This window comes from Alternaria infectoria (assembly GCF_024043175.1).
Source record: "Alternaria infectoria strain BMP 0036 chromosome Unknown scaffold_10, whole genome shotgun sequence".
NCBI classification, from domain to species: Eukaryota; Fungi; Ascomycota; class Dothideomycetes; order Pleosporales; family Pleosporaceae; genus Alternaria; species Alternaria infectoria.
Window position 1 is genome coordinate 1 of NW_026250699.1, and position 26,325 is coordinate 26,325.

Here is a 26,325-nt window from a genome sequence, read left to right on the forward strand (position 1 = left end):
ATCTTATACTTACTAGAGATCTTAGCTTATATAGCTATTACTTATTACTTTATATTCTTATAATAAAGTAATAAAATGTTATTAATATAGAAAAGAATAAGAATCTTACGTTCTTAATTAAAGAAGAGATAGAGCTCTTCTTAAGAAGCTATTATACTAATAGCTCTTAGCGTTTCTAAGAACTTCTTATACTATAATAGTAGAAAGTCTTATAATCTATAGAGCGCGCAGTTAAGCTATACGCATAATTCTAGCTTTCTAAAGCTATCTAGCATCTTATAGATTACTAGGTTCTCTACTATAATCTTTACGTTAAGAAACACTTCTATAATATTAAACTATTTAATCTCTAGATTGCTTTAGACAGTAATTACTATTACAGCGCAGAAGAACTTTATAGTAAGTATTACTATATAAGTTAAGTTAATTAAGTTCTTCTTCTAGAGATTACTATAGACTATAATTTAAGCTTTATATTTAAGAAGATAGCTGTTCTAATTATACTTATAAGTCTATACCTATTTTAATAGAAGTAGCTAATCTTAGGCTTTTAACCTATAAATTTCTATTTAGGTTCTCTTCTTACTTAGCTAATTAATCTCTCTCTTAGAAGCATCTTTAAAGAGTATATATATTAGATACTAGATTAGTTATTTCTATAATCTAGGCAGCTCTTAGAGATTATTATAGTGTTAGTAAGTAGCCTTTAGCTTATACTTACTAAGCGTAGTAGCTATAATAATAGAGTTTATAGTCTTATAGCTAGCTTAATTATTCTAGTCTTCTTAAAGACTAGAGAGGTAGGTCTTATAAAAGTTAATCTAGGCTTACTTATTAACTAAGCCTATAATTACTACATTTACGCTACTTACACTATTACCTTCTAGTTAATTACTAGGCTAAGTAGGCTGTTTACTCTTGCCTTTTAGGCGTCTTAATAGTTAATAGATATTTATAGAAAGAGAGCGCTTAGGCTCTTTACCTACAACTCTTCTACTATAGCGCGTTTTAGAGAATTTAGCTATTAGCTAATTCTATAGCTATGTTAATTATTAAAAAAAGGCTGCTAATTTAGGTAGTCTACCTCTTAGTCTTTTTAGCGCTTACTCTAGTTAAGCTAGTCTCTTATCTATTTCTATAGAACTAGAGTCTATTATAATAGACTTAATAGATAGAGTTAGATCTTCTAATCTATATATAGAAGGCTTTCTACCTCTAGGCTCTAATAGGTTAGCTCTCTTAGGCGTATACACTACTCTTTAACTATTAGAAACTCTATAATTACTTTAATTACCTATCTCTAAAATCTTACGCTTAGGCATAGGTTCTAGAGTAGTAAGCTTAGTAGAAAGCTACTAATTATTAGAAATTTCTAATAGAACACTAGCCTTATACTCTATCTCTATTAAATTAATAGAGCTTTAATTATATTTAATAGGTAGGCTAACCTTATTACTTTAATTATAGCTTACGTTACCTCTAAGATCTTACTTAGTAGTTAATAGCTCTACTATACTTACTATTTAATTAATAGAAAGAATATTAAACTTCTTTATAGAATTATCTAGCTTGCTATTATTAAGCATTTTAACCTACTTAATTACTTAATCTCTAGTTAGCTTCTCTTTACGCTTGTCTTAATAGAACTTCTACTTATTAAAGGTAATATTGCAAGTTATAATTACCTAATTAATTACTAGTACCTATATATAATATATATTAGAAGCTTAATAGCTAATAAGATATTCTATATAGCTATAAGGCTTAACTTTAAAGTCTTAATAGTGCTTTCTAGCTACGTAATTACTATTAAGTAGATACGCTTAACAGCTGTAAGTATAGATTCTACTCTAATCTAGGCAAAGATTAGTAGCCTAGTGCCTAATCTTAGGTAGCTAATAATATTAGAAATACTTTCTAAACTATTTATGTAATATCTAATCTAGAGATTAATAGCTATAAAGCTATAATAGACTTATTCTATAGAGTTAAGCTACTACGTTTATAATTACTAGCTAGAGCCTAGCTAGAAGATTAGCGCTTATGCGTATCTTAATTAACTTAGTAATAAGCTTTTAGCTAGCTCTCTCCGCTAAGCTATTAGGCTTATAGATATATAGTAGAAGCGTTATAATTATAATTCTCTTCTCTTTAGCCTATTTCTTATATCTTAAGTGTCTTCTCTAAGGTAATATTGCAGTATTATTATTCTAATAGATTTCTATAATCTTCTACTAATAGCAGCGCTTAACTATAGCTATAAAGCTTGTAATAACTTCTATTACAAAGTCTAGCGTCTTGTTCTTTAGGTTATAATTATATAGCTTACCTAAATAATTCTTCTTAATAATTAGAGCCTATTTATTAAGTATATAGCTTATAGAGAAGTTAAATAGGTTCTATAATACTCTAAAGAAGAAACGTAGTAATAGCTTATAAGAGTAATAAGAGATTCTTTAAAATATATAAGTAGTAGTGTAATTATTATATTTGCTACGCTGTATACCTATAATCTCTACATTCTAGACAGCTTTAATAAGAGCTTTAAAAGCTCTCTTACCTAGGTAGCTAGATCTTTAGTGCTAAAGATTAGCGTTGCTAGTGCGCAATTATAGAACTTATAAGTAGGTAATAGTATTTATAATAATAGAATTAGAAGAATAGATAGAAGAGTTGTATTTAATAAATAAGAGGTTAAATCTATACTTAAGAGTTATAAGAATAACAAACGCCTCTAGCGTGCTTATTCTAATTATGCAATTATAGCCTATATACTATATACTACTATTTCTAAGAAGCTTCTCTAAGATAATATTAGTGTAGAAACTAGAGATAATCTTAACGCTAGTAAGCGTAAGATTAGCCTTTCTAGGTTCTTTAAAGATGCTAAGAATAAGATAAAGTACGTAATTACTAATACTAATTACTAGAAGAATCTAGCTACTAGCCTTTACTATTTCTCTATTAGTCTTAATAAAGAAACTAGGCTTAATTAAGGCTTTGTTATTAACTAAGTAGACTATAGCTCTACTATTAAGAATTATACTAGCTAAGAGCGCGTAAGGCTTAAAGCCTATACTAAAGATAGAAAGCCTAAACTTAGTAATTAGCTTCTTAGAGCAAATAATTATTAAGACTATATTACCTAGATACTTAGAAGCTAGAGCGCTTATCTTCTAGCTAGATTACTTAACTTTCTTGCGTAGGCTGCTCTACTTCTCTTTATAATAGCGCTTCTAGATCTTTTACTTATCTTAAGCTAAGAGTTCTATTAGTAGAACACCTAGTAGCCTAGATCTAGTAATTGTAGTCTATAATTAGTAATATAAGATAAGCTTTTACTTATACTTTACGTTAGGTTTACAAAGGTAAGGCTTAGGCAGTAAGCTTAACTACTTCTTATCTAACTTAGTAGAAGTAGAAGGTTAACCTATAATAGCGTTAAAGATTATATTAGCTTTTCTCTTTCTAGTAGTAATTAATATCTTCTAGAGAACAACGCTAAACACCTTACTAAGATTATTAAAGCTTAATATATTCTTTCTAAGAGCTATAGCAAATAATTAATTATATTACTACTAGTAGGCCTACTTAAAGTTAAACTTCTTAACTATAGCAAGAAAGTTAGTAATAGTAAGAGGTTCTTTAACCTCTAAGAGCTTAAAGATCTTTACCTTCTAGTAGAGTATTAACTAGTTATTAAACTACTTCTTAGTAGTTTCTCTCTAAGTCTTCTTAAGATAAGTGTAATACTTTACGTAAACTATATATTACGTAGTCTAATTTATAGAAGTAAGTATAGTCTTAAGAGTTTTTATAAGAGACTAAACTATTCTTTTATTATTACTTATAGTTATAAGTAATAGGTAATTAGGCGTAATAGTGCGTATAATCTAGGTCTTAACATTATTAATCTTCTTACTCTTTCTTAACTACTACTTAGACTTATAGTTCTAGCAGGCTATAAGCGTAGTACTATTCTTAGTCTTATAATTATAATCTTACAAAAGAGTATTATATTTATAGGTAGCTTTATTATACTTATTCTTTTAATTCTTAGTTAGCTCTATAGAGAAAGAAGCTAGAGCTATAAACTCTAGAACTAGAAGGTTAAAGAACTTAGGCTTCTAAGTATCTATATATTTAACATCTAGAAAATTAGAATTAATCTCTTTCTAAATACTCTTCTTATTATAATGTTACTTAAGAAGCGTAAACTAGGTATTCTAGTTAGATTACTTCTTAAGAAGTATACCTATAGCCGTAATAGCTATATTATAATTACTTATATTTATAGAGTTAAAGCGTAGAATTAATATAGAGATATAGAGAGGTAGGTAGTAAGTAAGTAATTACGCAGAAGAAGTTCTAATTACAGAACGTTTAGAGAGAGTAGAGTAGAAATAAGATTAACTAATCTTGTCTTCTAGTAAGCTTTAATACGTAGTAGAAATTAGTTCTATAATTAAGTAGCTAAGCTTATAACTATTAAAGCTAAAGACAATTAATAATTAAAGGTAATTAAGTATATTATAATTTTTATCTACTACAAAAGAAAGTTAGAATAAAATCTCTAGCTATATACCTAAGAGCTAAGCGATTACGTATCTATAATTAAGCAATTACAACTACTCTCTAACTTTAATATAAATACTATAAAAAGAGTTAGTATAAGCTAAAATAAGCTAGAAAAGGCTAAAAAAGAGTAAAAAAAGATAAAGTAGCTACTAGTAACTTATAAAAAGCTAATTAGAGTTATAAGAGCTTAGAAGAAAGTATTTTAGAACTTACTAATTACTTAAATAGTAATTTAGTATTAAGCGTACTAGTAATCTTAGTAGCTTACTTTTTAGATATATAAGTAGTACTATTAGTAAAGCTAGTAACTATAGCCTTAGCCTTAGTCTTATTATTAAAATATATACTAAACTAAGTAGTAATATAGCTATAGAGTACGCTAAAATAAAATTATAAGTACTTCTAATTAAAAAAGTAGTTACTACTAAAGTTAGTTAAAAAAGTCTAGATAAGCTATTATAAGCTAATCTAGCTTTTTTAAGTTTTATAAAAGCTTTACTAACTTTAGAAGAAATAGAAAAGCTTATAAAATGCTAGATTAGGCTAAAATAAGCTAATATAAGTTAAAACTTACTTAATAATATTATTATAAACTCTTTTATACTTCTCTACTAAGTCTATCTTTAAATAGTATAAGTTACTATACTTAAAGTTCTTTATAGCTAGTAGAGTAAGTATTAAGATATTATTAAAAGCTTAAGAATATAGAATAATAGGCTTTTTACTAGAAAGCTTATAGTTAGCTAATAATTAGTAGATAATTTTAAATATAGCTTCTAAGTTAATAAGATTCTTTAGAAACTATATTAGTTAGTATTAGTATAAAAGAGCCTAAAATAGGCTAAAATAAACTAAAACTATCTATTCTAAAGCTATTTACTACTTATTAGCTTTATAAAAGCTAATAAAGAGTAATAGTAGCTAAAAAAGAGTAAAATAAGTACTTATAGTAAAGTACTACTTATTTATAGCTTAATACTAGCTATATAAAATAGTTTAAGTAATAGAATCTCTAAATAGTACGCTAGTAACTTTTCTAATTATACTAGTAAAGATAGTATATTCTTTCTTATTATTAAGAACTAGAAAAGTATAGCTATAGTAGTTAAATATATAAAGCTTATTAAGCTTTTATAACTATAAGTAACTAGTATATAGTATATAACTAATCTTAAGAAGTTTAGATATATAGAAGTAGCTTATAGTAATTTAATTATTAGTAACTATAGTTAAGTTAAGATAAAAAAAGCTATTAAGGCTTAGAATAAAGTAATATAAAGTATAATAAGTAGATATAAGTAGAAAAAAAGTAAATTAGTATAAAGTATATATTAATAGTCTTAGTTAGAGTACTAAAGGCTAGTTAGTAGTAATTTAGTATAATTTATGCTAGAAACCTCTAATTTAGGCTAAACTACTCTATTATACTCTAAAATAAGCTATAATAGGCTACTTTAGATCTTCTTAGAATTCTAGAAATAATAAGTAAAAAGAGCTAATACTTACTATTATAAAGTAATTAAGAGGTAAAAAATAGAAAAGAGAAATCTAACTAGCTAGAAATAGCCTAGGCGTATAGCTCTACGCTAGTACTACTAGTATAGAAAAACGCGTTTATATATAATTTTATAATCTTCTAGATTACTAGATTTTTCTACTAAGATTTCTATATTCTATAAACGTATTCTATCTATAAATACTTAGTATAGGCTATTATAGACTAGAATAGTCTATTTTAGGCCTTACTTACTTCTTTTTACTTATTACGTATACTTAGAGTTAGATTAAGAGTAATTAACTCTAAGAGAGAAAATAATATTAAGCTCTAGCCTATAAGAGCTTAGGCTAACTTAGCTATAAGTATAAATATCTTAAAATTACTATTATAGCTTAGTAGTAATTTATCTCTAGTCTTTTTAGAATAATATACTTAATTATAGTCTAATATTATATATCTAGTATTTAACTAACTCTATTATTTAACACTAACTTTATAATATAAGCTAGAATATTCTCTAAGTAGAAGCTAAAGATAACTATTACTCTAGCTATATAGGTAACTTCTACTACTATAGAGCTATTAGCTAGCTCTAGAGTAGTAGAATTTATAAGAGAAATAAGTTTATATTTATAAGTATAAGTATAAAAAGTATTAATAAAGAAAAAGATATAACTAAAGTTACTTATAAGTTTAATATTTTATAAAGGTAATAAGTAATTAGATAATAAAATAATTCTTTTAAAAACTAATTACTAGCCTATAAGAAGCTAATATAAATTACTACGTATAGTAGTAGTAGTAATAGTAGAAACTATTATCTAAAACTCTATTAAGCTCTATTTAAAAGCCTTAATATAATTTATAATTACTTTAAGAGTAAAGTTAAAGTTAAAGTTATCTTTAGTAAAGCTATCTTCTACTAAAAGTATATTAGTAATAAAGTAATTAGAATATAAGTTCTTTTCTTTTTTACTATTTATAATATATAGTATATAAGTTAAATATTATAGTATAATAAAGGCTAATAAAAATAATATTAATAGCTTTTTAAGCTAAAGAAGTTTCTAAAAGTAACTATTACTAAAGATAGCTAGTTTTCTAAAAATATAAAAAACTTAGTAAAAGCGTTAATATTAATAGTAGTACTTTTAGTCTTAGAGTAAGTAAGCTTACTAACTAGTACTCTATTATTAGTAATAGCTTTTTTAAGTATATTCTAGACTTTAGAGTATATATTAAAAAGTAATATAGCTTATCTAAAGTAGTAACTACTTTATAACTTATAACTATAATTTTTCTTAAAGTAGTTAAAGTAATAGTTAAAGTACTTAAGAACTTTAATTTAAATATTAGAGCGTTTATAAAGTTTAGAGCTAAAGCTACCTTTATAACTACTTATAGTAATAGTAGAGATAGCTACCTTACTTTATCTACTACTACTATTACTACTTTTATTTTCTCTACTATTACTTTTATAGACGTTAGTAGACTAAAAGTTAGCTTATTTAAAAAAGTAAAGAGTTTAATAAAAGTTTATAAAAATAAGTTACTTATTAATAACTTTTATAGTAGTTATATTATACTACTAAAATAGTAAATAATTATATATAAACTAGATCTTAATAGTATTATTTTAGTAAAAAGCTATAATACTAATATTAAAGTAGATAATATATTTACTTATAGTCTTACTAGTCTTTATATAAAACTTACTACTCTTATACTATTATAAAGTAGTAATATTACTATTAAGAGTATAGTATATAAAGTTAAAAATAACTTAGATCTTATTAAAGTATATAAACTTAGTACTAGTAATAATAAAGCTTTATTAGATATATCTAAAAGCTATACTCTTAGTTTTCTAGTAAAAGTAGTTTACTTTCTTAGCCTCTAAGATAAACTTATACTTATAGTAGTTAAACTAGTTAATAATATTTATCTTTTACTTAATATAATTAGCTTTAGTAGTATTATTACTAAAGAATACTTCTAGTTTAGACTTTTTAGAATAAGATACGCACTAGTTATAACTATTAATATTTATATTAGTACTTAAAGTAGATAATATACTTTAATAGTAGTAGCTCTAGTAATTCTTAAAGTAGCTAAAGTAAAGAAAGTAGTTAAGCTCTTTATTATTAGAGAAGTTAAAGATATTAAATAGTTTTATATATAAGTAATAGAACGCTTTCTTTAGTGTATTCTTAGTCTACTTAAAATAAGTCTAAAAATCTAAGATATTAAAGTTACTAGACTATAGCTCTTACTTAGTAGTAATATAAGTAGTATACTTACTATAGTAGTAGCTTTTATAAGTAGTCTTACTTATTTAGATAGAGTATTAATATAAAGTAGAGTAATAAAATATAGTTAGTAACTCTATATAGTAATCTTATTATAGATATATTTTCTAAATATCTTATACTTACTATATATAACTATAGAAATTAAAAAAACTTTCTCTCTAACGTTTACTATAGATATAGATAGTAATAATATACTTATAGAGGGTAATAGTAATAAAGGCGTTTCTAGTAGACTTAGAGGTAGACTTAGAGGTAGTAATAAGTAAGCTATAAAGCTATAGAGCTAGAGAATTATTAAAATATTCTTAAAAGTTAATATAGAAGCTTTCTAAGAGAAAGCTCTTAGTAGAAAGAGTAGAAGTTAGAGTAAATATTAGAGCGTAGTATAATATAGCTCTTCTCTTATAGTCTTACTTATAAAAAGCTTATAGAGGTTTTTAGTAACTTATTAGAGTTACTAGTTATTAATATATATAGTACCTTATATATCTTAGAGCTACTTACTTAACTTAGTAACTTACTAGTTAGAGTTAGTAAGCTAGCTTTTAAGGTATATAGCTTACTTAATAAATTTATCTAAGTTACTTTTAAAGCTCTTATAGTTATTTTTAAAGTTTTTAAGTTAGTTAAGTAAAAATTTTACTTACTTAGACTATTCTAGGTAGCTATTATTAAAGTAGTTAGAGTAGTTATACTTATTACTAATATCTTTTTATATAAAGCGTAACTACTTTATAATATTAGTAATAATAAATAGTAGTTTAAAGTTAGTATTTATACGTTCTAAGTTATTAAGCTTAAGAATTTTATTTTAGTAAGTTAGCTTACTATTCTTATTTATCTTCTAAATCTTAAATATAGTAATATTATTCTTTTAAAAAATAATATAAAACTTAAATAGCTAGCGCTTAAAATATAAGTAGTTAGAAAAAGTTACTATAGTAGTAAGCAAGCTATTATATAATAAAAGTCTACTAGTAATAGATAAGCTATTAAGTAAGAAATAACTATACTATAAGCTCTACTAGACGCTTTCTAGCTCTAAGTTATTAGTAATAAATACTAGATATAAAGCGTAGTATTATTTACTTATAAAGAAGTAGTAGATAGTATCTTTTTAAGCTTTCTTAGCGTTAATAAAAGCCTTAGAGTTACTAAAAGTAATAGTCTTCTTAGTATATATAGTAATAGTAGTAAGTATTTTACTTTTAAACTTAGAGAAATTAGTAAAAGCTTTAATAAACTAAGAGCTATTATTATTAAAGTAAGTATTATTACTATAATAAGTATTATTACTATAATAGGCGTTATTACTATAGAAGATAACGTATCTAAAAACTTATATAATATAGTTAAAGTTATAGTTATTAGCGTAAAGATCTTAGGTACCTAGTAACTACTAAAAGCTACTACTAAGTATATAAAGAGCTAAAAGTAATAAAGTTTAAGAATAAGTTAATAGCTATAAAGCTAGTAGTTATAATAGTTATAAAAGAGCTATTACTTATAAAAACTAGCTACTAAAAGTATAAGATAAGTATTCTAAAGCCTAGAACTTTTTAGCTAGACTATTTTTAGCGTAGTTTATAGTAGTAGTAGTATTATACTAATAGTAAAAAATAAGTATAACTAAGTATAAATTAGTAGCTAAGACTAGAGCTATAATAAATTTAAAGGTCTTAAATATATTATATTAGTAAATAATCTTTATAGTTTTTTTAGAAATATTAAAATATAAAAAACTAAAACGCTTACTAAAGTTTATAGTATTACTAAGGCTTTTTTATAAGTTACGCTAGTAAGTAGAGATATAGTATAGACTATAATAATATATAAAAGTTTTATAAAAGATTAGATAATAGATATATATAAAATAATAAAGTTATTATAGTAAGAAGCTCTTATAGAGCTTAGTAGAAATATATATATAGTAGAGGCGTTAGGCTAATATTAGCCTAATAGAGTATAAGATCTAGAACTATTATATCTACTATAGACGTTTACGCTAGCGTTCTTAAAATTATATAGTAAACTCTCTATCTTCTCTATTAACTAACTCTCTTACGCTAGCTTCTATTTAGTATTAATAGAAATAAATATAATAGTAAAAGTATTAATATTCTTACTAGCTATATTAAAACTACTAATAGCTACTTACTAGTAAAAGTATCTAAGTTTAACTACGTAAAGGTTATATAAATATAAAAGTTAGGCTAGATAGTAGAATACTTTAAGAAGAAGATAGTCTACTATACCTTTCTTAAGAGGTAGCTTTTATTACCTAGAGTATAGAAGCTATTTAAAGCGTAGTAGAAAAAGTGTATAACTAAATAGATTAAAAGTTTATTACTATATCTAAAAAAGAACCTAGTAATAAAGTAGATATATACTATATAGAGAAGCTTATAATTATTATAGATATATAAATAGTATAGAGTATAAGATACTTTCTATAAAGCGTACTATAGTTAGAATATAAATATAACTATCTTTTAAGATTAAAATAAGTATCTAAATACTAGTTTCTTATACGTATTAAGTGTACTAATTCTATAAGAACTAGATTTTATACTACACTAGTAAGTTAGTTATATCTTTAATAGTAAAGATAGCTAAATACTAATAGAATTCTCTTCTACTTATATAATACTATAAATATACTTTTTATATATTACGTTATTACTATTATTTAAATATCTATAGTATACTAAACTATATTTAGACTCTAGTAGTAGGCTTATAAATAGCTAGAAGCTATATTAAGATACTTTAGCGCTACTATCTTAATAGTTTCTCTACTAGTGTTTGCCCTCTAGTACTATACCTCTATCTTAACTACTAACTATATAGATAAGTAGAGCTTCTAAATTTACTACTTTTAAATATTATATAACTCTATATAAACTTCTACACTTTCTAGACACTAATATTTATTTTCTATTTTATCTATCTCTACTACTATATACGCGTTACTATCTTACTTATATATAAGTATAAGTCTACTACTTCTTAGTTATACTATAAGTATAATATAGAATCTTATTAATATCTATCTAATATTACTAGTTATTAGTAGAGATATAAACTAGAATAGGCTTACTAACGTACTCTAGCCTTACGTAACTAGAAACTTAGTAATACTAGACTATCTCTTTATACTAAGTAGTCTAGAATTAATTCTAGAATAGTTATTAATTTATAAGCTCTAGTACTATTAAGAGTTAGAGAATCTAGTGCTATTTTACCTAGAGGCTTTTAGTAGTATAGAGGTAGTTAAGATTAATAATAGTAGTATAGTTATTATAATATTAGTAGAATAGTATTACCTTAATATAATAAAGTTATAAGAAAAGATTATTCTAAGAGTTTAGTTAGATAGATCTTAAACGCTACTACTCTTATTTAGTAAACTCTAGTAGTATCTATCTAATATAATATCTATCTCTATTTATATAGCGCGTATAATAGATTAGTTTACTATAATAAGATACTTTTTTATATAAAAGCTACTCTATTTAGCTAATCTAACTAGTATACTATATAAGCTATCTAAAAGAGACTACGCTATTATATTATTCTATTTCTAAATTAAACTAGTAGTATTAAACTAGCTTAGTAAAGAACTAAGTATACCTAGGCTCTAGCGTAATATTAGAGTACTAGAGATAGTTTTTATTTTATAAGGTGCTGCTATTCTAGGTAATACTCTAATTAGCTTATTATATTTAAGAAATAGTATATATAGAATAAAGAATATCTTACTACTTATATTATAATAATATTATATAAATAAATAGGTAAAGAATATATCTACTTATATTCTATATTTAGATAGGCTCTTACACTATAGATCTAATAGAAAACTAGATATTATCTACTTTATTAATACTAATAGTCTTTTCTACTATACATATAAGAAGTTCTACTAAGTGTACTAACGTACCTATATATTAGACTAGATACTAATTATCTACGTAAGTAAAAATAAAATATACTAATATATAGAAATATATTTTAATACTTTTAATAAAGAAGCTGCTAGTAAGTTACTAACTATAGTGCTAGAGATACTACTATAATAGTTTACGTATTTAGTATACTTTTTATTCTATAATAGTAAAGAGTATACTATATATTTACCTAGTAGTAAGCGTATCTTAGTAAGCCTATAGCTAAGATATCTAACTATTATACTTTTAACTTTAAGCTAGCTTTTAATAGTATATCTACTTTCTATATCTATACTTATAGTTAATAAAATATCTACTAGTATAATTATAAGTAAATAGCTTATAAAACTTATTACTAACTACTATATTCTTAATTAATTAAAATAGATAAGTAAAGACTAATAATATATTCTTAAGTAAATATCTACCTATTTTTTATTTATTATCTCTATAGACTAGCGTAATAATAGAAGTTTTAAACTATACTTCTATATAATCTATACTATCTAGAAAAATCTATAGTTTTATATATAGAAAGTATACTATAGTACTAGACTAGGCTTTTTTACTTTTTAGCTTACTAATACTTTTACATAGATTAAGACTATTAAGAAACGTAGTAATAATAAAGTTATCTTTATATTAAAAAAGTTATATAGCTTTAGAGCTTTAGCTTATACTATATTAGTAGATAATATAGATATTACTATAGTAGATACCTAAGCTAAGATAAAAAACTAATTTATGCCTCTAGATAACTATATATTCTATAACTAGTACGTAACCTATACTCTAGAAGAGCTTATAGTATATAAGAATATATTTAAATATCTAAACTATAATATTAAGTAATTACTTTAGAGTAAGAGGTAAGATAGATATATAGTATTTAATAAGTATTTCTACTTTACCTAAATTCTTATAACTATACTATTACTAGAGCTATACCTAGTAGAAGAATACTTCTATAGTTAGTACATGTCTAGGTTATTAGGCTAGTTTATTAGTAATACTATAATAAATTATATTACTAGAAGCTAGCTAGTCTTAAAAGAGTAGAACTCTATACTAAATATAAAGCTTTCTTAAAGACTATATAAGATTATAGCTCTATACTTAAGAATATAGTAGCTTTATTAAATTCTTTTTAATTTACTAGCCTATAGAAATAATAAAATAATTCTATTACTAGTAGTTAAATATTAAGCTATCTTAGTTATAATAAGAAAAGAGCTTAGCGTAGTTACTATAATATCTATCTTAACTAAATAGCTACCTAAATACGTTATCTAATAGTTATCTATCTATTATACTTAAGTAACGTAGCTTTTACTTCTCTAATAAATAACTAACTAAAATATAATAATTAAAATTAATAGTAGTAGTAATAAGAAGAGTAATATATTATATAGTTTATTTACTATAGTGTTTATATTAGAGGCTATCTCTATAGATATAAATCTTAGTGTATTTAATATCTATATCTTTCTAGAGCTAGCCTAAGATTAAGATAATAAGATAAAGCTAGCTATAAAACTTATACTATATTCTTTCTTCTAACTATTATATAAGAAACTTAGAGTAGAGAAGATAGTTAGAGTAAATAGCTAAAGAAGATAATAAAATATAAGAATTAAGCGCTTATAAGTAGTACTATAGCTACTACCTAATACTATATATAAGAAGATATCTATATATATAATAGAATACTATATACTAGTAGTAATAGGTTTTAGTTTAAGTAAGCTTATACCTTACTCTATTTAGTAGCTAATAACTACTATAATATCTAAATATATAAAAGTAATATACGCTAAGATAGTAGCGTATCTAGCCTATAAATAAAGAATAAAGTAATCTTAATAATAAGTTAGATTAAAGTCTAGAAAAAAATAAAAAATATAAAAGTAATAAAAGTGTTAATAAAGATATTAATAAAGGCGTTAATAAAGGCGTTAATAAAAGTATTAATAAAGGCGTTAATAAAGATATTAATAAAGATATTAATAAAGAGCCTAAAGTATAGATTAGTTAGTGTAGCTTAGTAAGTCTATATTAATATTAAATCTTAGAAAGTAACGCTATACTCTAAGTCTTTCTTATACCTACTATATAATAGCTACTACTAAGATACCTATAAAGAGACTTCTAGATAATATATTAGATAATTATAATACTTAGTAAAGTAAGCATATAAGAGATTACGCTATAGTAGTAAATACTATAAGTTAGTTTATAGTAGTAGTATAAGTCTATATAGATTTACTATAAGATACGCTATAATTAGCGCGTATCTCTAAAGCTAGCTATAGCTAACTAATAATTATAGTACTACTTAGATATTAAATCTCTATATCTATATACTTAAATTTCTTCTCTTTATATTCTTAGGTATTTATATTATACTAGCTTCTATATAGAAAAGCTTCTAACTTAGTATAATTAGTAACACTAATACTAATATCTAGTAAATCTACTTATATATATATAATAGTATTAGAAAAGACTTTCTTATTAGTAGCGCTACGCTAATATCTAGCCTTTATATCTATATACTTAAATTTCTTCTTTCTATATTCTTAGGTATTTATATTATACTAGCTTTTATATAGAAAAGCTTCTAACTTAGCATAGAATATAATACTAATACTAATACCTAGTAAATCTACTTATATATATATAATAGCGTTAGAAGAGGCTTCTTTATTAGTAGCGCACGCTTATTAGTATCTAAAATAAAAATACGTTTTATTACTACTATCTATATATAAGCTATATATTCTAGTTTTATACTAGCTACTAGCTATAAATAGAAGTAGTTTAGATATTAAGCTATATAGCTATAGTAAGCGCTCTATAGCTCTAGCTACCTAGTAGACTATATAAAATATTAAAAGCCTTAGCGTAGAGTTTTATTTAGACGTAGATAATAGTATATACTTTATATATCTATTTACTATAATAATAGAAGATAAAGATATAAGTAAAGATATAAGTAGAAGTATAGATAGAGATAATAAGCTTATTAAATAATAAGAGTACTAAAATAGTCTAGTTATTAATAACGCCTTTACTATTATACTATTATTATTATTATAAGTTAAGTTTATAAGTATATATTAAGTAATTTAACTACTATAATAGCTAATATAGATATTATTATACTACTATATCTATTTATTAGATAACTTTAATTTAAGCTTAGACGCAGACTTAAGTAGTAAGCTATAATATTTTACTTTTAAGCTTATTTAAAGAAATTCTAATATTATTATAATTAATATAACTTATAAAACTAACTATTTTAATATACCTTTCTTCTACGCTTGTAGTACAACTTATATATATAATACTTATAATATTACTTTTAGTTTTTTGCTTAGCTATATATAAGCATAATACTAGCGCATTAGTACCTAGGTAGGTGACTACTAGGGAATACGCGCTGTTGTATGTTTTTGCTATTCTTTTTGCCCATGGCATGGAAGGGAACGACGCTCCATGACGGGGCGTGAAGCTGTCGCAGCGTCAACTTCAGACTTTATTTTTGCACAGAGCGCTGTATCAGCAACTCGGCCGGAAATGTCGCGGCTCATATTGGTATCGTGAGCTTCAGTTTAGACAGCTGGTGTGGGGGATCTTCGGGCAGGCTCGGCGACGCGACTGCGAAAGCCAGACGAAGAACTCCGGTGCGTGCCTGCCAGAGATCCCACGTCAACCTTGACTTCTTCTTGCACTACCCACGGAAAGGTGCGTATTCAACATCTGTTATACACGTCGCAATAGCACTTCTCATATGCGGGGCAGCTGGTTCACGTTAGCAGCGGCGCAACGCGACTTCGATCGATCCAGTACTTACTAAACGGGCTCCTGCCCAAACAGAATGTGCCAAAGATACTCGAAAACCCGCCCGCTTGTCTCGTCCTTCAGTGGAGTCTCCATTAGCCAGGTGTAGAACGTTTTGTATTCGTCCAACGACCGCTTTTGTATCTGCTCGCTCGACACGGCAAACTGCGCGCAGCAAGGCGTCGCCAGTACATGCGGTACGTCCGTGTTATTGAACAAGTCTCGCCACGCGTCTGGCATCGCTGCTTCAATAGTTCGATGCTCCTCAGGCGGATCGCGAAACGGCATCACTTCGTGCGGACAGCCGGGATCGTTAACGCAACGCAGATTCGCGTAGCCGTTGCTCTGGATGAAGTTGATGTTGAGACTTTGCAGAGAGACGACGTTAGAATGCTCTTGGTTGTCGGTATGCCATGCGATCGGATAGCCGTTCTTGTGCGGATGTATGAACGCGATTGTTGAAGGTAGGTTGTCGTAGTTCTGTACGATGTACGCAAGGTACGCATTTGCTTCCATTCCTTTGTTCCGAAGGGTACGTAGAGTGCTGTTAGTCATCGGATCTAGGGTCGATATGTTGTGTGGAGTTTCGGTATCGATGTCATAGATGGCCGCTTGCCAGTCTGGTAGATCGGTTTGCACCCAATCTGTTTCGTCGGTGGGAAGCTTTGCCATTACCACGACGCGATCAGGTAGGGTTGGGGTAGGTGTCGCGACAGCAGTACTTTGCGTCGATGTGCTTATATGTTGAGAGGACGGGGAGGTCGATGATGCTTCTCCTTTCGCGCCTCCATGCGCACCTTCCTGCTCGGTTATCTCTTGCTTTCCTGCCGCTTCCGTTGACTCATGTCGCCATGGCTGCTTATCAACGCTGGTCTCGAGGGAACCTCTTTGGGCGACATTGAAGTGGGCGTTGAAAAGATACCATGTGCAGAGTAGAAATACTGCTACCACTATGGATTCGATCTGTCTGCGGGAACGCATCATCGCTTGATGCCAAGTGGGTTGAGGACCTGAGAGTTGAGGGAATTGGATGCGCGATAACTCGGGCTAGAGGTGTTCGAACAGAATATCGGGAGGACTCCGGTGATTACATCGCGTGCCATACGTGCGCAGGTAACATCTGGTTCCTAGAACAGTTGCCGATGATCAGGTAGTGGAGAGTAATTGTAGCGCGCGCCTTCTCAAAGGGGAGGTGAACTGCATTTCTTGCAAGGGACAGAGATGGGCACAGCCTCGTCGCAGCACGTAGCCCAAGATGTGACATTGCGGCACAGTAGAGTTAATATCAAACAAAGGGCAGGTACAAGGAGTTGGTTGCGCGCGCTTGTCCTACGGCGCTAACCGGCGCTCGCTGGTTGGTGAATTCATGGGGCTCACGCTAACCCGATGCGATCACGATGCAGCAGGGCATGGACAGAGTATAGTGCAACACCGGACTCGATCGGACATGCGACTCAACTCTTGTAGTTTCTATGGCGTTAAATCAGCTCACAGCCTTACTATTCACCTACACTTGCTATTTCCAGCTTCTGAATCCTCCAACATGTCGTCACTTGTCAAACCTCGAGCATTAGCATCAGTTTTCCAGTTCTGACCGTCTCGGAGAACTACAATCTTCGCCAACTTTGCACAAGGTCACTGTGAGCTGCATCCAATCATTGCACCTATTCTCCATCCGTCAAGCAAACACCGGATCGAAAATTTTCGGCATGGTTGCGGTGATAAGCAAAACAAAACAGTACCAAGACAAGCGACTTCTACGCAAACTCTACAGGGGACTCGTTCAAAGCTGTGTGCTTGTTCAAGTCTTCCATCACACCCTCGCCAAAAAGAAGCGACAAAAGCACTGAGGTGGTGGGATTGGCGTGATGGTTGCGCGCCACTGCTTTCCTTTTGCATCATAGATGAGGATCAGGTGGCGCAGTGGCTGATATAACAAGAACTTGAGTCGCAGAAGGCAGAAGTGAGGCTACCGATGGACACTTACAATGCCAGTAGGGCTTCGAGAACTCGATGCAGACCGGTACAAGGTGGTAGAGCTGGGTAATGAATTCATGGAGGACGATATACATTAGTAAAGAATTTGATAACCTTGTATATAATCTTCACGCAACTGAAATCACAAGTATTACAAGTATGGGTAGGTTTAATGGCAAAATGAATGATGATTTGAGGTATAGACCGAAGTCACAACAAAGTCTATAGACAAGAAGGTAACGTGGTATCAAGAAGGTAAAAGGTAAAAAGGTCGTAACTCGTGATGCGTCTATCAAGACAGCAAACTTCTAAGCAGTGGCGAAGATCTTGCCAATGCTAGACAGGCTCTGGCCATCAGCAGAGATGAGGTACTTCTGGTCGGTGCTAGGGGCGACCATGTGGTAGGCGTAACGCTCGATCCAGGGCTGAGCGTCCATCCAGGGGAGGACCTGCTGAAGGAACTCGTCGGCGTTGCCAGAAGTGACACCAAACTCGGTAACCCAGACGGGCTTGTTGAAAGTCTTGTGGAACTTGGTAAGGTAGTTCTTGAAGTCTTGAGCGTTGTCCCAGGCGTAGTAGTGGGCGACGACAAAGTCGATCTGGCAGCCGTTGCAGGCAGACATGAATTGCTTGAGGTAGTTGATTCCCTTGTTGGGCTCGTCGGCGTTGGTGACGGAAGGAGAGCCGATGCGGAGACCCTGGGCAGCGAGGGGCTGGATGAACTTCTTGTGGGTTGCGGCAGCAGTGGCGACATCGATGTTGGAGCCTCCACCACCAGCTTGGTCGGGCTCGTTGAAGCTCAAGACGTGCGAAACCTTGTAGTTCTTCTTGGCATTGGCAATGTTGGTGTTCCAGCCCTCAGTGCACCACTGCTGGTTGGAGTGGAGAAGGGGGACGTATTCGAGGTCGAGGGGTGTTCCGTCGATGACCGCCTCCCAGTCGTACATCCAGGAGACCTTGGAGCCGGCGAACTTGTGAGTCCACTGGGATCCAGAAACACCGTTATGGTTCTTGGGGAAGGCAAGACCACGCTTGCTTCCACCACGTGCCTGAAGAGGAGATGCCTCGATCATGGAGGAGAGGCCAGCAAGGGCCAAAATGAAGGTAGAGGTAAGCATAATGAATGAATGAATGACAGATCAGTTGATCAAGGAATGACTGTGGGGTTGCTAGAGAGCGTGGTTGAGTTGGATCTTCAAAGGAGTGAGATACCGCTTCATGGTGCCTTCCTCGACTTACTTATATTTACGGAAATTAGGAAGCGCCCACAGTGAACGGAACTAACAGCTGTGGCCCACCGCCTGTGCGAGACAGCGCATGGTGTAGCCTTCTCGGCCTTTCCTGCAGTGTTTCACCCAAGCCTACTGCCAACTCCGAAAATCCACGTGCGATAAGACCATCTCCCGCAAGCCCGGTCTGACGGCGCCGGTTGTGGGGTTTGACCATTCGTCAATCTTGGTAGGGCTGTAGGGGCCAAGCTTGATGTGGAAATTACACGTCGGGTAGCCGTCAAATCACGATGCTGACGATTGATCGTCGCCCGCCGAGTCGCTGGAGCCACGTTGGTTTTCGCGGCATATGCACGAGAAGATCTTGCGTAGTAGTGGGCTTGGGGAGCGACGTTGGGGGATCTAACGCAGAATCCATGTCTAGACTAGCTGTCTGTTCAGGAACAGCGCAGGAACAAACAGGAACAAGTTTTTGGTGACCGGACGAGGCATTGTTCTGGACTGCGGACTGACTTGGGGTGGAGCGCGCTAAGCAGATCAAGGCAGGCGTCGCCCGACATCAAAAACGTCCCGCGCAGATCCTCACCATTTCGAGTCCACCCATGCACAAATCACCAACGACAACGTGTAATGCTGTCATGCGAATCGAGACGATACGAGGTGCGTCATGATTCATCGCAGGTTGCGACGACAGTGCTGCGCGCTTTGAGCTCTGTTGTGCAGCAAGGACCTCCGAAACAGAAAGTAAACAAAGTATTGCTTTTCTGACTTTCTCATAATCTGGATGCGCCGACCAATCATGGCCATGAGACAAGCCTAGAAATGCCATGGGCCCGTACCGAGCCGCAATCTTCCGTCAACCACCAGGAACGCCTGCTGTCCATCCGGCGGCATCTTCAGGCGGTGCCGCAGGCGACGGCGCCGACGCCTCGCGTGCTTTTGACATTTTCACGTGGCGCTCCCAACACGGCTGATACTCCACGGCTTTCTACTGTGGCCTCTGAACGCCGAGGTGGATGACACTTGACGACTGGTAAAGGTCGAGACCCTTTTACAACCAAGTCGCTTCATTCGCTCTCACATGTCAGCCCTATGTCGGTCCACAACTCTGGAATCTGGCATTTGGGCTGCAGTCCACAAACTTCTGTCAGCCTCTACAGAACAGACTTTGACAGTTCTCCACTCCGTCACCGATCATAGGTTGTACGCAAAACTCTGCCTGATCCCCGCTTTCGAGCGCTCACAGCACGTAAGACGTTCCACTCGGTTGTTGAAAATTATGTTTCCCGCAGCAAGATGCCGAGTACTGTCGGTTGCTGTGATAGAAAGAGACGTCTGGGACCTAAGCATGTCTGAAGGAAGACCTGGGCCCTTCGTGCCGGGCTCGGGTACCATGGTAAGAGCGAAACCGGCACTTGCATTACATGAACGGCGTCGGGATTCTTTAGAAAATCAGATTCACATCCGACGGTCCCCACGTATCAGCATACACGGAGCAGACATTTTACTACCATACGTAAATGTCGGTTGTAACCAAGCGACTACGCTGCGCTAACGCACGCGCAGTGCAAGCACCGGGTGAAGGAATTGCCGTTCGTTGAGTTCTAGCGTGAACGACTGCATTGCAGTAGCAGGCGCGACAGCAGTTCCCCGCCCGCGAACGGGGTCGACGAAATGCAAACGTTGCAGGTTGGCCGCATTGCCTCGCTGTATACACTTCCAGCAAGAGAACCGAGCAGTTCGTATTTTGCGACGCCGCCGTTGACCGCGCGGCACTTTCACGGCCCGACATCCTCGTACCTCGACGCTTTGCGTTTGACCACCCGTCCAAGCCTATCGTACATACGTCATGTTGCTGGATACCACTTGGGTACTTTCATGCATGCACATCGGTTGAGAAAAGCATGATCACTCGCTTGAACACTGCTTTTATCAGCCACCTCTCTGTGGAGTCTTTGGCTTTGACCTCGGTGTGGCTCGTTGATAAGCAAAAAGCACCACACGCGGAGAAAGCACAGAGGAAGCACAGATACTGCTAATAGCTGTACGAACTCGTGTTGCTGCCAAGGGGCAACTCCGTCGCGATCTTGCTATTATTGACAACGGCGAGGCTGGCATGAATCGCTGAAGGAGACTGTGCGCGATGCGGAGAAGGCCATGATGCGGACTTTGCTCCTGTCTTGACAACGGTCGATACGAAAACCTTCCGGTGACATCGTAATAGTCGATGCGTCGGCTCTCCCTATACAGTCTGTGTTCTTTCAAAGGCCTCAATACGTGGCTATAGACATGGATGGACATGAGTCGATAAACGGAAGACTATTAATAACCATCGGCTTTAACGTCGTCGCCGATGAACATGAGATAACGTTTTGACAAGTATTAGCAGGAGAACATCAATTTGGCAAGAAGACAACACAGACAGAGCGAGGCTCGCTTTCGCGCAAGGCATTCTCATAATAATGCTTTGGGGACTGCATGTCACTGATGTGCATGTGTTGCATCGAGATCGAAAACACCTGTATGGTTTTTGGATATGCGGTGGAACATGCGGGCTGGAACTGGCGCGCGTTTCTTGCTAGCTTGCTAGAGAAATGCAGACTCGGTTCTCACATAAAGCGGAGGTTGCGGATTTTGGAGAAAGCGAGGTCAAGATTGAGGTGTAGACAACGCAGAAGGTGGAGAGTGGAGAGAAGGCTTTGTACTCTTTCGCCACAGTTGTTCTATACTCGCACGCTCTCATGCTATCTATGCATACGCCTTTTCGCCCAAGCAACACTGTCGCCCAAGTTAAGGCATACAGACTTTGATCTTAGTGTAATAGAGACACGAGTCTTATTTTGAGGCATTGTCTGTGAACTTGGCCGAAACATTTCATAATCGGTTTCCATCTCTTTTTCTTGTTGGACAGCTCGCACATAAACATTGTGCCTGTATCTTTCGATGATCGCAAGCACCGCTGAAATAGAGAAGCAACGGAAGACGGTGATGAGGGATCTTTTGTACTGAAAGCCTGCGAGCCGCCGCGTGGAATGTATCTTGCGTTGCCTGTAATTCTCATGTAATCTTTGCAGGGGTGTTTGGAAATACCCCGAGATAACATAGTACTAAACATGGAGAACAAGATATCGTCTGGATTCGGTATTTGAGAGTGTTGTAGAATGGTAAACCCCGCTGGTGGAGGCAACACATCAAATCGACACATTCGATTTTAGGAAGAGGCGGAAGGACCGCAAGACATACGTAGTAGAGGAGTCGATTTCAGAGAAAATACCACATTGGAACGTGATGGTATTGTTTTGGAAGAAAGTCACTTTTGCTGTTGTGACCGGATGTTGTAAAAAGAGAAGAGTTGTAGCAAGCAAAGAGGGGATATTTACACCCCGTTTTGGCTCTTTCTTGGCTCATATAGCGTCCACATAGAACTTCCAGCTGCCGAAAAGCCGTAATAGCCCGGATGAATGCTTCTACGGCGGCATACAAGAGCTGTAATAATCTTTAGAGCAGAACACCAAACAGCGGTCATAGCTGTGTCGTAGCGAATGTTTGAGTAGTAGAATCCGGCCAGCAAAGCGCTCCGCCAACATTTGTCGGTAATAGTAAAAGTGTAAGTAGAGCTGTGCGCTCAGGTTCTTCTCATGTCTCTGCCAGCACTCCGTTTTGGAAAGAGAAAGAAGGCGGTAGAGTTGAAAGTCGCTGGAAGGGAGGAAAGCAACTGTCTTTTTTGTTGTGGACTCCCGCTAAGAGCACCAAACATGGGGAACCACCTACGGGTTTTGGATATGCGGAGGTCTTCGATTGCGTGAGATTTCATTGCAGGACTTTGATCGCAGTCATGTACTAGTTTTGCGAGAATTTCAGGGGATTCTTAAAAGGCTCATAATAGACATAGATCTTGTTTTCGAGATTCAGGAAGAGGGGAGGAAGACATGAGACTTTGGTTTTCTCTTTTTGAAAGACAGAAAACACAGGCGCAGCACATTTCCCCTGTGTAAATCCGTTTTTGGTCCCGCGATAAGGTAACAATGTAGAGGAACAGAAGTAAAAGGTCGACAGAAGAGGGTTTATATAGACGCTCTCGTGGCGCACAATCAGACGAAGATAAACCACAGTCTGGTCTTTCTGTTTTTTTATGGAGGAAAGTAGCCGTGGCCATCCTGGTGAACCGAGAATTTTCAAATTAACCGCCGATTTGGAAAGGCAGGCAGCCGCCGAGAAGCCATTGGGCGTTGTAGTATTTCTTCTTGTTGAACGAGAGAAGGCGCGACTGAACTCCATAGTATTGTGCGAAGAGGATTTTGGAAGAGGAGCAGGAGTCGACTCCATGACCGATTCCGACCTGAATTTTGAGAAAACAAAAATGTGGTATGTTGAAGCAAGAAAGAAGAGGAGAAGAACAGGAGTAGATAGCTTTTATACCATCGAGAGCCGTCCATGACTTTGTCATCCTGTCGATTCAGTATATGAGGTACGTCTCAGTCGTCGCAACCATGATGTCCGGAGGAAGCTCTTCTGGTAAAGCGCAGAGTAAGTCCGCACTCATTCCATGGACTACTGCATTTTCATTTTCGAACTATGAGCTCTGTCGCGACAAAGAGCGCATCGTACTATGTGTGGCAGTTTTGTGGTAGGTCATGAAAGCAGAGTATGCGTTTCTTTCGACACATGCAATCATTTTCTACAGCTTTGGGAGATTATGTTGGTAACCTCGGAGACGCAAGGCATCCTTTGGTTTGTCCGTGATTTTGGAGGCAGCACGCGGGACGTGTCACCTCCGATTCATTTTGGGGTTCAACAAACTCCTCTTCCAGATCTTCTCATGGAGTCAGCTAAACCCCGTTTTGGTACTTGCGAGAAGTATTGATATGAAAGAGGAGAAGTGCAGCGGAGTGAAGTTTTGAACTTCTCTGCTGGAGCAGTGCCATGCCGCAATGCCTTGCATGTTTTTGGAGGGATTGAATCTGGTGAGACGGCACTTCTTTTCGGTGAGCTCATGGAAAAGTGACCAATTCTTTTTTAGATGACGAGAAGCCCAAAGGAAGTCCTCGGATGTAATTTGTAGGCGTTCGATAAGCAGAGGAAACATGTCCGGAGAGACAGCATTTTTTGGAAGAGATGCGGAAGGCAAGACGCAACTCATAGATGTGCGAGTTCATCATTTTGGAAAGACGATTACGAAGTATGTAGCATAGGAGGGAGCAGAGGGACGATGAGGAGAAAGGACTTCTATAGCCAGCGACAGCCAAGATGAGACGATGACAAAAGCCGTGAATTCCAGCATACTTCCTCCGCTCAATGCAGTCTAAACACCTACAAATGCCGCTCAACGTGATCACATAACGCAAGCAGACGCTACCCACACAAATAATGTCATGACGTGATATCTAATCGCTCAAAACGCCCTCGACGCCGGGTATAACGCTTCAAGTCCCATCATTCAAGATCTACGGCCCGCCCTTTGGAGACTGACGGAATTCCACAAAATTGTACGGCACTGCACTCACGCCCACGTAGCGACCCTGTTTGGGATCGTACACAGCGTGCACACTGACCGTGATCTTCGCTCGCTCGCCGTATACCTCGACGAGGCCCATCACCACGAAGGCGCCGCGCGGAACCGGGTGTGGGTACGGTTTGAACGTTTTGCGAAAGTCGGCCTGGAATTGCGACAGGTCTAGTGTGAACTTCTTGGGATCGATTGTGACGCGGTCGAGGTCCTTGGTAGCGCCGTCGACAGGTGCGACAGATGGCGACGCACCTGGCTGCTGGGTAGGTGTCGCAGACGTGGAGAAAGGGCGTGAAGTGACGCTCGTCGTGGGGTTCGCCGATGATCGCGGGTTGGCGCTTATTCTCTGAACGAGCTCCTGGACGGTCTCGGTCTTCGATTCTGGACTCCAGCCCATATAGACTTTGAATCCTTTCCATGAGCTTCCTAGTTTGCTCGTTGTGCTGTTGTATATGGCCTTTGCTGCCTCCTTGGGATAAAATAGCCGATTCAGGCGGTGGTGAACAGTGCTGTCGACTGGTCTCATTGCCTTCCGCAACGTTCCATCCTCCAACAGCTCTATCCCGGGCTGTGCGTATTCGTCGGGCGTGGTGTCTGGAAACTTGACCTCAATCCACACTTTGCCTTTGCTCGTGTCGATTTTGCCGGCTTTTGCGACGAGAATTGGGTGCTTGGCGAAAGCGTTGCGTACTCTGTATACTAATTCTCCTGTTACGTTGTCAGTACATGAACGACATGCTCGGCCAAGGATATCGTACCTCGTATCTTGTCAATCCTTGGACGGTCTGTCGCCAGCTTCTTGAACTGTTGCCATTCTGGATCTGACCCTTTCCAAAATCTCTTCGGCTGTAGCCTCGAAAAGCCGGTGGGTATGAATAGTATAGGGTCGTATTCTTCGTCGTCGTCTTCGTCTTCATCGTCTGCTTCTCGGCCGACCGTTGTCCACCCGCCGTCGTTGACCTCTTCAACTTCAACACTTATGCTAATATATCTCGAGATTCCGTAAAAGGCCAATCCGACTGCGACGGCACCGACTAATCGTCTGTGGACAGTTAGCACGTGGAAAGTACAGGGGATGTGTGAAGCGACTCACGACCTGCTGAGAAATGGTCGCCCTATACGCACTCGTTGTATTATGACTCGCTCGTGGCCATCTCGTGCTGCCGATCGGACTATACGCGCATGTGGTATCCGGTTCAAGAGGGAGAAGTTGCGCCGAAGCACCAGTGGCGTAGACATTGGTCTGGCGCAGGCGGAAGCGAGTGTTATGAGAATGAGGAACGCAAGATCAAGTAGAGAGACATTTAGGTCTTTCCAGAACAAAGAATGCGCGTGAAGCTGTACGGCGTTAACAAGGGAATGCGGTTGATAGCGCCCCACGGGTTGTATCACTGATAGTTGCGGGCGGAGGTAAGGCAGGTTCGGCGCT

The 26,325-nt window shown here is 34.5% G+C and overlaps 3 protein-coding genes across 3 annotated transcripts; all 3 read right to left on the reverse strand.

Moving 5' to 3' along the window:
• Window positions 1–16,196: 16,196 nt before the first annotated feature.
• J4E92_006442 (uncharacterized protein) lies at window positions 16,197–17,168 on the reverse strand (the record flags this gene model as incomplete). Its single annotated transcript, XM_051497810.1, has 1 exon — window positions 16,197–17,168. One exon carries the CDS (start codon window positions 17,166–17,168, stop codon window positions 16,197–16,199), a length of 972 nt encoding a protein of 323 aa, XP_051351536.1.
• Window positions 17,169–18,469: 1,301 nt separating this feature from the next.
• J4E92_006443 (uncharacterized protein) lies at window positions 18,470–19,279 on the reverse strand (the record flags this gene model as incomplete). Its single annotated transcript, XM_051497811.1, has 1 exon — window positions 18,470–19,279. The coding sequence occupies one exon, from the start codon at window positions 19,277–19,279 to the stop codon at window positions 18,470–18,472; it is 810 nt and encodes a 269-aa protein (XP_051351537.1).
• A 5,555-nt stretch (window positions 19,280–24,834) lies between these two features.
• On the reverse strand, window positions 24,835–26,135 carry J4E92_006444 (uncharacterized protein; the record flags this gene model as incomplete). The annotated part of the gene is made up of 3 exons (XM_051497812.1): window positions 24,835–25,604; window positions 25,655–25,938; window positions 25,990–26,135. The coding sequence occupies 3 exons, from the start codon at window positions 26,133–26,135 to the stop codon at window positions 24,835–24,837; spliced, it is 1,200 nt and encodes a 399-aa protein (XP_051351538.1).
• Window positions 26,136–26,325: the final 190 nt, after the last annotated feature.